A 15,281-nucleotide genomic window follows, 5' to 3' on the forward strand; every position below is an offset into this window, starting at 1 on the left:
TGTACTTTTCTAAAACTTGTTTTATAACAAAAATGCCTGATGACGACGTGTTTTAATGCCGAAACGTCTATTAATGTAATAATTGCTTTTTAAATAAAGGATCTGGAAGCCAGAATTGCGTTGAATTAAATTTTTTGAGGAAGTCTTTTTAGGAATTTGGGAAAAATAAAAATTTTGTCAAACAAAACCTATTTCGAGTCTTTATTGATCAGTTCAGTTTTATCTATTGAATTTAGAAATTGTGGGCTACAAAGTGGCGTATCAAATGGGATTAACTGGTTTAAATTTTTGTAATTTATAACATATTGTTGTTTAACCGGGTCAAAATGGACACACGGGAGGAATCGGTGGCCCCAAAGAATGTCCGAATTTGTGTAAGACGTCCGGTTTTGGGACGCTTGCCCGGTTATAACCGACAAACCCTCAGCCACGACAATAACTTCGAATCTAAAGTAATCACACGAACTTTTTTAATCGAAACAAACTTAATTCTGTGGTGACTTACGGTTTGGTCAAGAGATCGAAAGGCGAAACTTTCCATAACGGACTTTCGCAGTCAATCACATGGACGATTTCAACTGGAAAAATCAGGAACCCAAACGGTTCTGTCTTAATTTGTTTGATTACGACAGGATCGCCTCCAAACTTGTCGATAAAATACATTGTTACATTTGTCCCGATTGAGATTTTCCCCGTCAAGTCTACAATTCGTATCATGAGACACATTTTACCGTCCCTTTGTGCCACCTATGAAAATAATTATTAAAGCCAGAAAAAAAATTAATTGGCACAACTTGCCACCGCCTTTTTGCTAAAAATGCTCAGCGAGTTTTTTGTGAACGGTTTGGCGATTTTGACATAGACGGCACCAACCAGCGCGCCCTGGATCCCCACACTGACCAGAGCCTGCAAAAGGGGCACAACCCACCCCAGTGTGCACTTTTCCGTGGGATATCGGTACCCATATCCTATTGTAAGCATAGTTTCGATGCTTAAGAGAATATATCCGGTCAGGTTTTTCGTATTAACGATGCAAAAATCGTCAGTTGAGTCAAAATCGCCGCTTGCGTAAGCAATCCACATGTAGAGCAGCCCGAAGAGGAAAAAACTAGCGAAGTTGACTAGACACAAAGCGGTCATGATCCACCGCCAGCGAATGTTGAGCAAAGTGTTGCCCAAGTCTTTAAAATAGTTGGCATATTTCCGCGGAATTTTCACTTGAAATGTGTTCAAACGGCCGCTTTTGCTTATAACGCGAGAGAAATGGCTTGTGGTGCTAAACCTTGAACTGATTTTTTTAGTCAGAAAATAGTAGAAAAGGGCACAAACCTGCGACGGCTTGAAACACTGTTTCTTCGCGAAGAGTCATCGAAAAAAATCTCGTTGTACTGGTCGTTTTCGACGTCGTATTCGTACATGTTGTTCGGAAAACAATAAGCCAATACTGGGTAAACCACAGATTAGATTTGTTCTCAAGTGTTTGATTTGTTATTATCTGGGAATTTAAAGAGCATATTTGTGTAATTTTTATTTCAAATTGCAAAGGATAAACCAGATTTCCTTTGATTTTTTTGATTTTCCCAAATTTTTTAAAACGATTTTCTATGATTTTTTCAGTTTTGTTTATCGATTTTTCTATGGTTAACCCTTTTTTAAATAAAAAATTAATCTCGGTGTTCGTAAAAATATATTAATGAAAGGAAATAGTCCTAGTAATGTATTTTCGGAAAACTATGCTTTTAATGGATAAAAAAATAAACCAATTTTAAAAATTCAATTTAATTATTTATTTATTTATTATTTTCAATAATTTCATTGACAAATTGTATAAAAAATTATTTATATTTTTATAGAATCTGGAAGTAAATATTTAATAGATTTTAACCTCTTTTCAATAAAATAAAAAAACATTTATTCATCAAGAACAAAAAAACTTTTCACATTTTTATTCAAAGAGCGAGAAATAAACTGGATCCAAAATTTTTTACACCAGATTTTCTTTGATATCTTCCGATTTCCTTGGATTTTCCCTAATTCTCGTCCCAAATAGCAATTTATATGCTGTTTAAACCTATTACGTTTTATAAAAAGTTTTATGAAGACAGTTTGTAAAGAAGTTTTAAAACTATATAGTGGCTTATTTTGTGTCTTTTAAAACTCTTTAGTTTTATAAAGTTAAACTGACAGCCAATTCGACTCATTAAAAAATATTAAAACCATAAACTCTTAAGATAGTTTTAACAAAAGTTTTATAAGTGTTGTAGTTGCCTTGTTGTCATTTTTAAAACTTTTTACTCCCAAACAATCTTAACTGGTCAATAAATGTAACAAAACTATTATTACTTAAGTGTTTAAGAATTGATCAAACTTTTTCGTTGTAAGAAAATACATATTTTTTTCACAAAAGCTCTATTAGAACTGCGTTGTATATATTTTTTAAACAGCAATTTCTGACAAATTAAAACGATTACCCGAAGTTATTTAATTAACTCAAAATCTTTAACTCAAAATTAAATCAACTCTGCTTTGAACACGGTTATAATTCGAGAAGGCTTATAAAATTATTACAAAACTAAAAGGTTTTAAAAATTTGACTGCTGTTTAATTTAAAATAAAAAATGCACTTCTTTTCCATTAAATAAATGGTGATAATAAATTGTTGTGTTTTTGTGTTAGCAGTAGAACCTAGTATTATCACTCAAAAAGTCTACTAGAATCAATTTAAAAAATTATTATCGGCGATTTTTAATACAATTTTTAAAAATAAATATTTTTAAATAAAAATAAAAAGTTTGAGATTTATAAAAGACGTTTAAATTTTCTTAGTACATTTTATCAGAAAGCTGGCCGTCTGCCTAGATATGGTGTTGTATAAGTAAGTATGTATAAATACGTAATGTGCTCCGAGAAATATATTTCTTGTAATATCACAGCTCTCATAAAATCTTTTATCACTTCCGATCAGGTTTTACAAAACAATAAAACTCTTTGACGTGTCTTAAAACAAGCAGTTTTATAAATTTCTTAAAAAGTCTTTTAATGGCTCTCTTTTGATTTTAAACCAAATAGTTTTAAAATTGTTACAAAGAGGTTTCGTGATAATTTTCGAGGAAGTTCCAAAGACTCTGAAATAGCGGATCGACGTCAAAGCTACCGGAACTTTGAATTATAACTAAGTCCGCAAGCTCCTCCCTGACTTGACTCAACCGCCGTGCGCTGCACAGAGGCATTAAAATTTCTCTAGTACTGTTGAACAGTTTATGATTAACCACAAAACAACCCTTCTGTTTGTCGTAAAAAGTGCACGGTTTGAACGTATGCCCCCACAAAATTTCGCTATTCAAATACGACGCTGTCACGTGAGACATTTTGGACGTTGTTTGCGAAACACCCTCCATTGAAACAACAATCTCAAACCTGAAACCATTACTCATTAAAGTGCTTCCAGCAACGTCTAGTCACTTTTTCAGGATCAAATCCCTGGCTGAAAAATCCCAAAATGGGCTTTTTGCGTTGATTTCGTGCACGACCTCAAGCGGCCAGATCATAATCCCGGGAGAAATGAGTTGAATCGATTTGAGAAACGGCTCCTTCTCGCGTCTAACTATCACAAAAGCTTTGATTTTGTTGTGGCATTGGTAGCGTTTCTCTTCGTCCCGCACCCGGAAAACGAGGCAAAACTGGCCGTCCCTTTGACAAATCTTAAAAAAAATTGATTCCTCCTAACACACTTAAACCTACAGTGGCGTATTTGCTGAAGCAATGCCGGGCGGAAACTTTCCGGGGAGCTGTGATTTTCCCGTAAACAATCCCGATCAGAACCCCGCAAATCCCAACTCCTGTCACGATCTGGATGCAGAAAATCAGGACCGCTTCGGGACAGTTCTGGCTGATGTATCTCGTGCCGTAGCCGATGGTCGTCTGTGTTTCTATACTGAAGAGCAGATAACCGGCGAAGGACTGGATGCCGTTCAGGCACGGTTTCGTGGCATTCCCCGCATCCAAGTCCCCGTTATTTAGCGAAACCATCATCCAGACGTACGCAAACACGAACCAAAGCACGAGGTAAGTTATGGAAAGTGCGATTAGAGTCCACTTCCAGTCGCTCACAATCAAAGTGTTGACCAAGTCGTGGACGTAAATGACGGTAAGGAACGGCCGTTTTGTTTGGTGGACTACTGAGTCGCCCGTTTTGAGGATAAGGCGGTGGTTGGGGTTGGAGGATTTCCTTGTGCGACTAAAATATTTCCAAATTTTTGAACAGTTGGTTGGTTGGTTTGTACCTTTTTTTCCGCTGTTTGTGTTTGGTCAAGTATACGGGGACGGAATCACACAACTCGCATTTTTGGTAATTTGTGTCTTCGTCCTTTATAATGATTGTTTCGTCACTTGCAACCATTGGGAATTTTTTTTAAGTTTTTTAAGTAAGTCACGGTTTGTGCTACATTTGGTTATTAGTCATGAGAGATAAGCATCATCTGTTGTAATTAGGATATTTGCTTTAGAATTATCTCAGCCATAGTGTTTGCCGCCAATTTTTTAAATGCGGGTCAGGTTCAAAAAAACACAACTTGAGCCTAGCATTGTATTTGATAATAGTGTTGGCATGAATTCTTTTGGGAATTAATCAACTTTGTTTTTGAAGCGTTAAGTTTGTACAGAAACAATGCTAAAGAATTATATAAATATTTTAGAGAATGTAAAAAAAGTGTTTATAAAATTTGTTTAAGTACTGTCTACAAAATAATTCTTAGAAGCCAGAAGAGAATTTATAGACGAGATTGATAAAATAATCTAAAGAAGAGTATAGAAAAAATGCTAAAAATAATGCTGAAAAACTCTAAATGAAACTGTAGAAGAAATTGAAAAAATGCAAAAGAGAATCAGGAAGAAAATTTGAAAAAAATAATGGGCAAAAGATTATTCGTAAAAATATTTTAAGAAGAGAACAATTTAAAAACAAAACAAAAATCTAAAGAAAAGTCCAGATTTCAGATCTAAAGACGACTTCAGAAAAGAGTCAGAAAAGAAAATCAAGAGATGAGAAGCAATGTTAAAGAATAATCTGGAAATATTCTATCTAACTATGGTATCAAATAATTTTGAAAATAAATGCAGAGCAGAGTTTGAAAATTAAACGTATCAGTTTCTAGACCTTTTTACTTTTTTATGTTATTGATTTTTCTTTAAACGGGAGATGGTGATTGCCAGAAAACTTGGTAGCTGTAATATTTCCATAAAGCTAAAATGTTTTGTGTAAAATTATTTTCTCAAGAAATGAACCTAAGCGACTGGACCTTAAGTTATTGAAGATACCATCTTTTCCAAGAAGGCACAGCATAACGTTAGTCAAACCACTTTAAAAATGACTTATTCCTTTCTCACTTTGATATCTTTGTAAATATAGCTTAATAAAATTAGAAACAGTAGTTGAAGCTGCTAAACTCGTAAACTAAATGTAAATTTTTGAAAAAAGTACTGCAGATTTTTCGAAAAATTAGTAACAAACTATCCAAAAATTCTGGACATGAAGATCTATTGAGAATAAATTGTTAATTGTTATTGGTAGTGCAGTGGCGTGTGATTTTGGAACTACGTTTTTCCATTTACAAAAAGTATTACGTTTTGTTTTTTTAATAAAATTCATAAATAAAGAATAAAAATGATGTTTTACTTTTCCTGTTGTAGAAATTAATTAAAAATTACGTATCCTAAAGATTTTTTGCAACTTTTTTTTTGACAAGTTTCAAACCTCTCAAAAATCCGGTCTCTGCTGATCGAATTGCCATTTATTTTTTTGGAAATTTGACACAATGGCAGAAATTCCGGCGTCTGGCGATGCTCAAAGCCTCAAACTAAAAATCGCCGAACTTGAGACACGCTGTAGCGACCTGATTTACGAAAACGAACGAATTAACTTGGAGTGAGTAGAAAATTGGTGCTGTATTTATTGCTGTTTAGTTTGGCTCATGAGAAGCACAAAGTCGGGCAATTGGAACGCCAGCTTCAGTTTGTTAAAGACAATCAGACGGTGTTTGAAAAACTGAGAGAAGCGTACGTTTGTATGAAATACAATGAGACTGCAGGACGCAAACTTGTGGAGATTCGAGATAAGAGTGTGCAGACTTGGGATGGCGTCTTGTGTCGGGCTTGCTTGGACACGGAGAAGTTGAGGAAGGATTTGGAACGGGCTAAGGCCATGTACAGTGGCTGTATTGTCATCAAGAGGTATTTCAAATACAAAATTGCTCCGTTTAATTTTGTTTAAATCAGGGACGAAATGGACAAATTAAATACGACAGTTGAAGCTTTAAAATGTTACTTGGATAACAAATACACCAAAAATATGGACTCACAAATAAAAACAAGGAGGTTTCTAATATCATTTGTCCGTTTTTTTCTAGACGAATTTATTTCTAGGGATTATCGAAACTTTGTAATTAATTCACGAAGTCAGTCCGTTGACAGAGGCACCTTTAACAAGAAAAAAGTGCTCCGCAAAAGGTGTAGAACTAGCAAAAGCTCAATTGATGTACGACAAAAGTATAAATAAAAGAAACGATTGGTTCAACAGTATTTTATTCTTAGTACACAGTTGCAAGAAACGAACAAGATTGGAATAAATTTATCAGTGGAAGTGAAAGAAGTGTGATTAAGGAGCAATCCGAAAAATTCCACAGGAACAATTGTTACGTTTTTTCATTCCAGACTATCGTGAAATTGGCAACAAAATGCTTGAGTCACGACAGTTTGGAATGTGTGTTAGAAATGAGAAATTGTTTAAACTGGGTTTATTCATCGGCTTCTGCTTCGGCTTCAGGCTCGTCTTCCGGCTCGACTTCAGCCGGTTCTTCTTCTTGTGCTTCAGCTTCAGGTTCATCAACGACCGGTTCAGCTTGTTCTTCAGTCTTTTCTTCCTCTTCTTCATTGGCGGCCAGTTCTTCTTGCGCTTTCGCCGCCAGTTCCGCCAGCTCCTTTTCCTGTCTTTCCAGTTCGGCCAGTTCGGTTTCCTGTCTCGCCAGTTCTGCAAGTTCTGCTTCCTTCTGTTCCTTCTCCTTTTGTTCCCTTTCGAGACGTTCCTGCTCCGCTCGTTCGGCCTCTTGTCTCGCTAACTCCGCCAGTTCTTCGGCTTGTCTCGCCAACTCTCGCTCTTTTTCCTCCTCGGCTTGTCTAGCGATTTCCTCCAAACGGAGCAGTTGCTGGCGCTCTTCTTCAGCTTTGGCTTCTTCCTCAAGTCGGCGCTGTTCCTCCAAGCGCGCCCTTTCCTCCTCCTCTCTCTTCATTCGCTCAATCTCAGCCTTAAAACACAAATACGCGAATTGAAACAACCGGAATATTATAGATTACTTGTTTGGCCAGTTCTTCCTGACGTGCTTGTTCCGCCTGCCTCTCTAATTCTGCTGCACGTTCTGCGGCGAGTTGAGCTGCAAGCTGTTCTTGACGAGCTATTTCTGCTTTTCTGGCCGCTTCGGCTTCCTTCTTCGCTTGCTCTTCAGCAATTGCTCTAGGAAACACAGTTTTAGGTTTCTTCAAATTGCAATGTGGTTTTACCTTTCTTCAGCTAACCTCGCTTCTTCTTTCCTTTTCTTTTCCTTCAGACTTTTCTCTACTTCATCTGTTGTTTTATCATCAGATGCGTAGATTTTAGCGAGACGCTGTGCCCGTGCTTCACGCAAATCTTTAATTTCTTGAGCGACCGGATCTTCCATTGGCTTGTGAACTGAGAAAATACGTGAAGGACGAGCTGGCGATAAAGGTGCTGAAATCGTTCATTATCGGTGAATTAACCAAGTTATTTAATACATGACGTCTGAATAATAAGCAGTAATTGGCTAATTTTTCCCAAATTAGACAACTACAACATTAGTCGCGACTAGAGTAAGTTATTGATTTAGATGTTTTAGTTTTAATTATTTTATTGTCTTTATAAACTTACGTCGTTAATGAGCTGGGGTCCCCTCGGTCCGGTGGCGTGGTCATTTAAAAGGTTTTTTTACCGCATTTATTTTATAACTTAAATTTATTGTTAGCAAAAATCACTCTATTTTTAAAAAAGAAAAACAAAAATACCATCCCATAAAAACCTAAGATGCTGAAAGAGATTATAAAAGGTGTTTGCCATTGCACTATTAGTAAAGAAAACCAAACCATAATAAAATAAAGTTTTATTGATTGAACGGAACATTATAAAAAAATAGTGAATTATTAAGAGAGCGAGCTATTCGGCAGTGACCACACCTTGTAACAATTGAAAAACAAGCCCGTTCTCTTGTGAGTAAACAACAAAGACAATCGTGCACATGACATTAAGGAGAAAAGTGTTACCATCTTCAAGAATCTTAACCTAACTGCGTTTTAGTAGAGGAAAGCGAGTGAAATTTAACACAAAAGTCGTAATCAGGGGTTATTCGGTAATTTCGGTTTGTTGTTTTTCTTCTACACTCCCAGCTGCAAGGAAAACCAAAAAGTCAATACACACGAGTTAGCCACAAACATGATCGAAGCTGTAGATCATGAAGATGATTTCTATGTTCAAATAACTAAGCGAAAAACCGAAACTGTTACGAAATTAGCTCTTTATGTACATGAGATGGCGATTTAAGCGCGCAAATACCTTTAATTTCTTTCGGTTGTTGTTTCTCATCTCGAAACTTAGTAATGTAATAACTCAACAACTGGATATCATTCCTGAGAGCGTCCTCAAACATGGTCAGAGGACGACGGCGGCTGTAGCCTTTGTCCCCTGCGTACGAGACACATGATAGATGACCTGCACCTAATTCAAACTCAAATCAATCAAAAGCGCATTATTTCACACACTCCGGTTAGGCCTTTTCGCACTACCGTCAGTAGGTACCACCTAAAGCAGGAACATTGTGCAGAGAGCAGGAACTAAGCCACCAAGTGCAGGAATTCGTGCACAGAACTAAAACCAAACTCACCGATGTATTTTTTAACGGGTTCCGTGTAATATGTGGCGTATTGTATTTTGTGATTTGGGGAATAAGTCAAGAGTCTGTGAATGTAAGTGTCGTTGCTGTATTTCATCGGCAACGACGGGAAATCGCCGAATCTGGGTTTCAAAGCCAAATTAAAATTTTTGGTTTTATGGGCATAGCATTTTACCTGTTTAACGGAGTAATGGGCCAGGTTCTGATTCTCGGTACCGGCTGATGGACCTGTTTGAGGAGAGACGCCGTCTGAGCTCGAATCAGCCTCGTTTCGTCGTCAAATATCTGAAAATGTTCATAACCAGTTTCTCACTCCTTGACTAAACCGATCCTACGTCCTAGTTTAGTGTCGGTTAGTGTATTATTTGTAACGGTTAGATGCATTGAAAAATCGCTTAAACTGGTGTTTAAGCGACTTTTGGTGTTTAAAAAAGAATGAGATACTTACACGTTGGAAATATTTGGCATAAAAGGGTGCTAAATTGTTCAAACTATAAGAAATAGGAAGATATTTGAGCCAATAGTGTGATCGTTTTGGAGACCAATAATAAGTGTCCCAATACCTGTTATATCTCCAAACTGGCCAATAATAATCGTGATAATAAGGATAATAATAACTCAAGGGCCGATAATATCTGTAATAGTTGTAATAATGATACCAGTTCCGGTAATAAGGGTAATACAGCCCAGAATCGTATTTCTGGAAATAAACGAGGATTCATCACACAGAAAAATGACGAGTTTTATTATTGTTTTAAGCAATGAACTACAATTTTGTGTAACTTTCGTTCCTAAATCTTCTCGCTTAAGATTTTCTTCATGATTTTGTGTTCTTCCTGTAAATCGTTTGATCATCGTCTGAATGTTATGTCGAGCTTGAAGCATTAACGACAGTCATTTATGCGCAAAAGGCGGCTCGTAGTTGTCGCATCAGTTCACACTTTGTTGTGCGTTAAAACTGATCCAAAACTACGCAAAAATCGGCTCGCTTTTGATACTTACACTCTGTAATCTAAGAGAACGATAAAGCGGAATATCATCGAGATAGCTAACTGAACGAGAAATAGGCCAGTAACTGTAATACGCACTTAACGGCCTATAAAACGGCCAGTAATCGTCGTAATACGAAAGCGGGCGAATTATTCGATAAAAGTTGTAATATCGAGACGGATAATAGTCTGAATGATACTTTAAGCCAGTTATTGGATTGCGAACATAGACGTATCTCTGGAAAAATAAATTCACTCGTTTAGAGAACAGTGTTAGGTGTGAGCGGTTTGTGATAAAAATTGAGTCACGCATTTTTGGCGCCGATCCCCGGGCTATTTTCAGCGAATTGCGATTACTTTAATCATTGACTCGTTATAGGTTTGCTCCAAATGTTTACCACAGTCAAGGTTGATTACTGTTTTTATCACAAACCGGCCAACAAATCTCGATGTCTAGTTTAGTCTAGAGTTCAGAGTTGAGACACTGAATGTCAATTTTCGAAATTTTGTTTCATATACGTCGGTTGGAATGTGTAAAAAACAAATTGGGATAGAAATCAGTGGTGTTACACTTCAAATTTGGCGAAAAGTCAAATAAATTTGTCAAAAAATGTTTCCATTTTTCGTCGACTAACTGCGTTTAGAAATGGTTTAGACTGGCAGTCGTCGTCAATTCACTGTTTTTTTTTATATGAACTCCAAATTTCTTTGCAAGTACAAGAATTTTACGTCTAAACTCTTCATCATAAACATTTTTTCCTTAACTTTAAGACATGGTAATCATCGGTGAAAGAGAGAGAAATTAAACCTGTCCTGCCAAGTTTTACGTGTATTATTAACAAACATTTGGAAAAGTGGATTGTCTACATAATGTTATGTACAAACTCTATGAGATTTTGGGAATTTGTGTATGCATTTACAAAATACGTAGGTACTTGAACCCAAAATTGGTTCTAATTTTTAGTTCGCTGCTTGGCCGCCTTTAGCATCTACGTGAACTTTAGATTCTGTTTCAAATTATAAAGTTATTGGGAATTCACGATTTTGTTACGTTTTTCATACGAGAACACCTTCAATATTATTTTTTAGAAAATTTAAAAAGACGTCAGGAAATATGAAGGGTTCTTGATGATGAATTTTTGGGACGAAATGTTTAACTAAAAATTGTGAATGAAAGAAAAGCATTTTTAGCATTGAAGTGTTTTAAGTTATGTATTTAATATTAAATAATTATCGAAAAATTTCAGAAATGTGAACATTAATATTGGTAGGTATTCAATTATTTTCTTTTTTTAAATAGTAATCCCAAAATTTCTACGTTTTCTACATCCCTGGTTAAATTTGACGTAAAATTATGTCATTCTATGCATTTGACAAAAATTATTACCTTGAAATTATTTTCGACATAAACCTCTGACATAAATTACTAACAAAAATTTTAATAAAAAAAGATAGAAATATATACCTTATCCACATAATACAAAATTGGCTCAGTTTGACGTTCAGTGTCCCAACTCTCCCAATAAAGGAACTCTAGTTTAGTCTAGCCCGGCGCATCCACCATTTTTACAATAACATAGAGACAGTTTATTTGGGTTTATTTGTCTTGTTTATTGTTTGTTAGTGTGTTAGCGTGTGTCAAAAATCCAAAAATGGAGAAAAATCGAAAACGCGTGCTTAGTTCAATTAAAAATGACGATTTTGCGCGAAAGAATTACTCACCACAGCTGAGTCAGAGTTGAGGTAACGGTTTGTGGGGGAATAGGCAACCCAGGGCCGGACTTTATTTTCGATCCAGTCATACTCCCTTTGTAGGACGGACGACCGTGTTGAGTAAATTTTTGGTGGTAGCGTTACCACGGTCAATCTTTTGTGACCCACATATGGTACGATGCGGTCGTAGGTGTGGACCACATGAACCTGATTTTGGCGATTTTTAAACTGTCTGGCGAGGTTTAAGCGACTTACTTTACCGAGTCCGGGAAGAATCCTTACTTGTCTTGATGGGGCGGACTGTTTATTCAAAGAGAAAACGCAATTTTAGTATGTGTCGAAACGTTTCAAAACAGATTTATGTTTACCGAATGTATCTAAATTAAATATTTGTGCTGAAACTTTGCCAAAACCTAAATTTAGACCCGTTAGTGTGTCAAAAATCTACGTCCAAGCTTCTCTTATTTTTATGAATTAAAGACTGTGAGCCAATTTTTGTAATATTTGTGTTTGTCGTTTTTCGGGGAAAAGTGTTACTCGGGAGGAGAACGTGTGAAAAAATAAACACATCTTTGAGTGATTATTATTATTAATTAAGGCACGTTTACAAATTCTCAATACAAAATTTCGTAGCCACTTGGTGTCAATCACAATTTGAGAAAAGAAACTCGCTACTGTGGCTATCCTGGTTATTAGCTAAGCGTTAGTGAGAGAAAAGGCCGCATCTAGACGCGGTAAGAATAGTGGCGGTAGGTTGTGCCCCCTGGGAGTCGTCCGGAGGTGCTCGAGCTGTAGCTGGAGTGGTAGCCCCCAGGCCCGTCCCCGTAGCTCCTGGAGGACCTTTCAGTGCTGTAAGAGTAAGAACCTGGCCCAGAATTCGAGGAACGATTTACACTCTCGCTCGTGGTATAAGAACGGGTGCTTGGACGTGAGTAAGGGTCACCAGAGCGGCTCGATTCCGCAGAATACGAGTACGAATAGACCTCTTCGGCAGCGCGACGGCTGCGGTCTGGCGAGTCGCGCACCAGGTAATGTCTCGGACTCTGAGGACAACAAACACAATCCCAACATCCGCTGTTTAACGGCCACCCAACGTCGATAAAGCAGTTTGCGCCTTGGTAATTGAAACGCGGTTTAAACCCTCGGCAAGTCGCAACAAAATCGTTCATTTTATTTTTGGTTTTTTAATGTCCAGCGTACCTAATTCTGCTAAAAGTGTATTTGTCCTGTTTTCGGAAACTAATAACATTTGCTGTTGAATACTTTACTTTATCTATGTTAATTTTTCAGAATTTTTCAACAATTTCTTGTTATTGAAATCAATGAATTATGATTGAGTTACTGAAATAAATATTATTTTTTTTATTTCTAATGACAATTTGAAACAAGCGATTATTGCGTCTGCAAGAATTACGTCAAAATTGTCGCTAGCTTAAAAAAAAGCTTCCAAAAATATTGGTCGTGTGGCTTAATTATTATTTCAAGCGTCACAAAATTAGTGACTTGTTTTCATTGGCAAGGTGAATGTGAATTACTACGTTAAATTGCAAGGCAACTTTTGCCCACTTTAAGTGTCTAATCACTCAGTTATAAAATACAAATTAATACAAATCAAATATTTTAACGAAATTATTTATTAATATTTTCTAAGTTATAAACAAAAAACTGGGACAAGTCTTGTAGCAGATATTTTCAATAAAATTTAGTTTATTAGTATATTATCTAAGTCCGTCTTAGATATAAAATTTTATATTTTACACTATTTACTGGTCAAAAAAAATCCAAATCCATAATCAAAACGAGGTTTTAGTTCATATTAACAATTTGGTTAAAATGAGAATAATATTTAACTCTAAGTTGGTCAACAAATTGCTCTCCGAAAAATCCGAAAAAAAATCATCTAAAACAGTTACACCTGCGAAAAAAAATTGTTCTTTCTTTTGAACACAACTGTAATATAAACGTCGTTTGTTAAAGAATGCTATTAGAAATAGTAAAAAAATTATTATTATTTATCATCAGTGAAATATTTTTTACTAAATGAAATTTTTGAAAAAATTTGAAAAAATTTCACGCTTAGGAAAAAAATTAAATTAATAAAGTATTTAATAGCAAACGCTCATTTAGTATGTCCAACTGTTAGTTTTTGAAATATAATAAAAATACACTTTGAAAACTCTCAGTGTGTATTAATTTTCCCTCCCCAAAAGTTTTCTTTAAAATCTTTAGTCTTTAAAATAGCATTATTTTTTTCTAGTATATAGAAAGTGATTTAGAATGACTGGTGATTGTTAAAAGATTTGAAAGTATTTTTTTGTAAAATAAAAATTTATTTGGCCTAATAACAAGATCTTTGGTTTATTGTTAATCGGTAAAGTATTCAATTTACGAATGAAACTCAGTCATTCTAAATCATTTTGTATAAGAAAGGATCCTCACTTTTACTCAAAATGTTCACTTAAAACTGTTGTGATTTTTACTGAAGATCATATTTCAAAGTTTGCGGAAAAATGGTACAATTACCACAATTGGCCAAGACTGTTTTATCGACAAAATTTGAATGGTTTGCGCAAAACTGCCACTATTGCCTACTGATTGGGTTAGGGGGATGTTATTTGAGTGTTTCATGCACGTCGACAATAACAAACACAAATATTTTTACGCTCTTTAAGTTGGACTAAATTCGAATGAAACCAAATAGTTGTTTTGTAAAATTTTATTGCGAAATTTGCGTACACATAGCTCGGGTACTAATCTAGGTATAAAAAATAAAAATGCGCAAAAAATTCTAGCAAAAAAGCGTATTAGAGTAAATGCTACAAAAAGTGTCTAAATGCAAAGCTCCAAATGCTTGTAAATATCGTCTAATAAATCGGAAATTGGTCCGAGGTCATGGCGATTCTCTGTTTGTACGGGAGATTGGGGTTTTCGGCGACTTTGTGCAGTCTGGGCAAAAGCACGTCCATGGAGTCGTTTAACTGACTCTCTCTGACTTTAATCGAATTGAGAATTTTTTCTCTGTTGATGTCGCGCGCCGATAGGTAGGGTTTGGGCGGTTCGAGGAGGATTTTCGGTTTGATTTTGGCTCTTTCGTTCGGGGAAAGAATATTTTTTCGGTCGGGTCGAAAGACTTCCTCCACCGTTTTCCTTTTGCCGAAGGCCGTGACGGGGTCCGGCACCAGACTTGGTCTTGGGACAAAAGGCACTTTCTCCCACGGAATCTCGCGTTTCTGTAACGTAGGCCCGCATTAGATGCGACTAAATTTGGAAACGTGGATCTGAAAGTTCAGCGTGTGCAAAACCGCCGGCGCGCTATAAATAATTCCTCGATATTTGCAAGCACTTGGTGGAAAGTTTCGCGCTTTTTGCAAAGGGCCACCACTCACCGATACGCTGTACGTCGAGTACGAAGGGCGGTAGGGCCTTCTGGTCGTGTAGAAGTCGGATTCGTATACCATGGTGGGTTCGAGGACTGACGATCGGCGTCTCAAGATCTGATCAACTGGACTGATTTCACGCGGCTCAAGCCTGGGCTTAACAACGCTCAGGAGGGCTATTTTTAAATCGTGAATCGGACGCACGATTGTGCGGCTTATTTTCGTGGGTTTGTCACGAACGGATGCACAAA

At 36.4% G+C, this 15,281-nt stretch overlaps 4 protein-coding genes across 11 annotated transcripts; 1 reads left to right on the plus strand and 3 right to left on the minus strand.

Annotated features, from left to right (window-relative positions):
• Positions 1-171: 171 nt before the first annotated feature.
• Positions 172-1,573, minus strand: LOC659051 (inward rectifier potassium channel irk-1). Of its 2 annotated transcripts, none has more exons than XM_064355693.1 (4): positions 1,330-1,573; positions 799-1,282; positions 506-747; positions 172-447 (listed from the first exon to the last, which is right to left on the minus strand). In XM_064355693.1, the coding sequence occupies exons 1-4, from the start codon at positions 1,416-1,418 to the stop codon at positions 189-191; spliced, it is 1,074 nt and encodes a 357-aa protein (XP_064211763.1). In that variant the 5' UTR covers positions 1,419-1,573; the 3' UTR covers positions 172-188. The 2 variants fall into 2 exon arrangements, with proteins under 2 accessions (XP_064211763.1, XP_015837023.1); XM_015981537.2 differs by having other exon boundaries at positions 173-447; positions 799-1,288; positions 1,330-1,571.
• Positions 1,574-2,028: 455 nt separating this feature from the next.
• LOC659210 (G protein-activated inward rectifier potassium channel 4) lies at positions 2,029-4,501 on the minus strand. Its single transcript, XM_015981310.2, has 4 exons — positions 4,284-4,501; positions 3,742-4,237; positions 3,463-3,701; positions 2,029-3,417 (listed from the first exon to the last, which is right to left on the minus strand). The coding sequence occupies exons 1-4, from the start codon at positions 4,397-4,399 to the stop codon at positions 3,081-3,083; spliced, it is 1,188 nt and encodes a 395-aa protein (XP_015836796.1). The 5' UTR covers positions 4,400-4,501; the 3' UTR covers positions 2,029-3,080.
• A 1,239-nt stretch (positions 4,502-5,740) lies between these two features.
• Positions 5,741-10,167, plus strand: LOC103314859 (uncharacterized). Its single transcript, XM_015981504.2, has 4 exons — positions 5,741-5,923; positions 5,962-6,228; positions 6,274-6,372; positions 6,421-10,167. Exons 1-4 carry the CDS (start codon positions 5,814-5,816, stop codon positions 6,551-6,553), a joined length of 609 nt encoding a protein of 202 aa, XP_015836990.1. The 5' UTR covers positions 5,741-5,813; the 3' UTR covers positions 6,554-10,167.
• Positions 6,563-15,245, minus strand: LOC659350 (uncharacterized protein CG45076). Of its 7 annotated transcripts, XM_008201943.3 has the most exons (12): positions 15,040-15,236; positions 11,909-11,953; positions 11,663-11,860; positions 9,954-10,178; positions 9,515-9,651; positions 9,400-9,442; positions 9,127-9,236; positions 8,943-9,073; positions 8,615-8,776; positions 7,552-7,759; positions 7,348-7,504; positions 6,563-7,298 (listed from the first exon to the last, which is right to left on the minus strand). In XM_008201943.3, exons 1-12 carry the CDS (start codon positions 15,109-15,111, stop codon positions 6,792-6,794), a joined length of 1,995 nt encoding a protein of 664 aa, XP_008200165.1. In that variant the 5' UTR covers positions 15,112-15,236; the 3' UTR covers positions 6,563-6,791. The 7 variants fall into 7 exon arrangements, with proteins under 7 accessions (XP_008200165.1, XP_064211386.1, XP_008200164.1 ...); XM_064355316.1 differs by having other exon boundaries at positions 7,567-7,759; positions 9,400-9,651; positions 15,040-15,245; XM_008201942.3 differs by having other exon boundaries at positions 8,615-8,743; positions 9,400-9,651; positions 15,040-15,237.
• Between the last annotated feature and the right edge of the window lie 36 nt (positions 15,246-15,281).

This window comes from Tribolium castaneum, chromosome 3 (assembly GCF_031307605.1).
Source record: "Tribolium castaneum strain GA2 chromosome 3, icTriCast1.1, whole genome shotgun sequence".
Taxonomy (NCBI): domain Eukaryota; kingdom Metazoa; phylum Arthropoda; class Insecta; order Coleoptera; family Tenebrionidae; genus Tribolium; species Tribolium castaneum.

Coding starts and splice junctions, on each gene's coding strand:
- LOC659051 (XM_015981537.2), bottom strand. CDS start 1,418: ATGTACGAATACGACGTCGAAAACGACCAGTACAACGAGATTTTTTTC. Junction 1,289..1,329: donor AGTGTTTCAAGCCGTCGCAG/GTTTGTGCCCTT, acceptor TAAAAAAATCAG/TTCAAGGTTTAGCACCACAA. Junction 748..798: donor TTTTTAGCAAAAAGGCGGTG/GCAAGTTGTGCC, acceptor TTATTTTCATAG/GTGGCACAAAGGGACGGTAA.
- LOC659210 (XM_015981310.2), bottom strand. CDS start 4,399: ATGGTTGCAAGTGACGAAACAATCATTATAAAGGACGAAGACACAAAT. Junction 3,702..3,741: donor GCTTCAGCAAATACGCCACT/GTAGGTTTAAGT, acceptor ATTTTTTTTAAG/ATTTGTCAAAGGGACGGCCA. Junction 3,418..3,462: donor AGGGATTTGATCCTGAAAAA/GTGACTAGACGT, acceptor TAATGGTTTCAG/GTTTGAGATTGTTGTTTCAA.
- LOC103314859 (XM_015981504.2), top strand. CDS start 5,814: ATGGCAGAAATTCCGGCGTCTGGCGATGCTCAAAGCCTCAAACTAAAA. Junction 6,229..6,273: donor GGCTGTATTGTCATCAAGAG/GTATTTCAAATA, acceptor TGTTTAAATCAG/GGACGAAATGGACAAATTAA. Junction 6,373..6,420: donor TCACAAATAAAAACAAGGAG/GTTTCTAATATC, acceptor ATTTATTTCTAG/GGATTATCGAAACTTTGTAA.
- LOC659350 (XM_008201941.3), bottom strand. CDS start 15,111: ATGGTATACGAATCCGACTTCTACACGACCAGAAGGCCCTACCGCCCT. Junction 9,074..9,126: donor CCCATTACTCCGTTAAACAG/GTAAAATGCTAT, acceptor TTTGAAACCCAG/ATTCGGCGATTTCCCGTCGT. Junction 8,777..8,942: donor ACCCGTTAAAAAATACATCG/GTGAGTTTGGTT, acceptor AGTTTGAATTAG/GTGCAGGTCATCTATCATGT.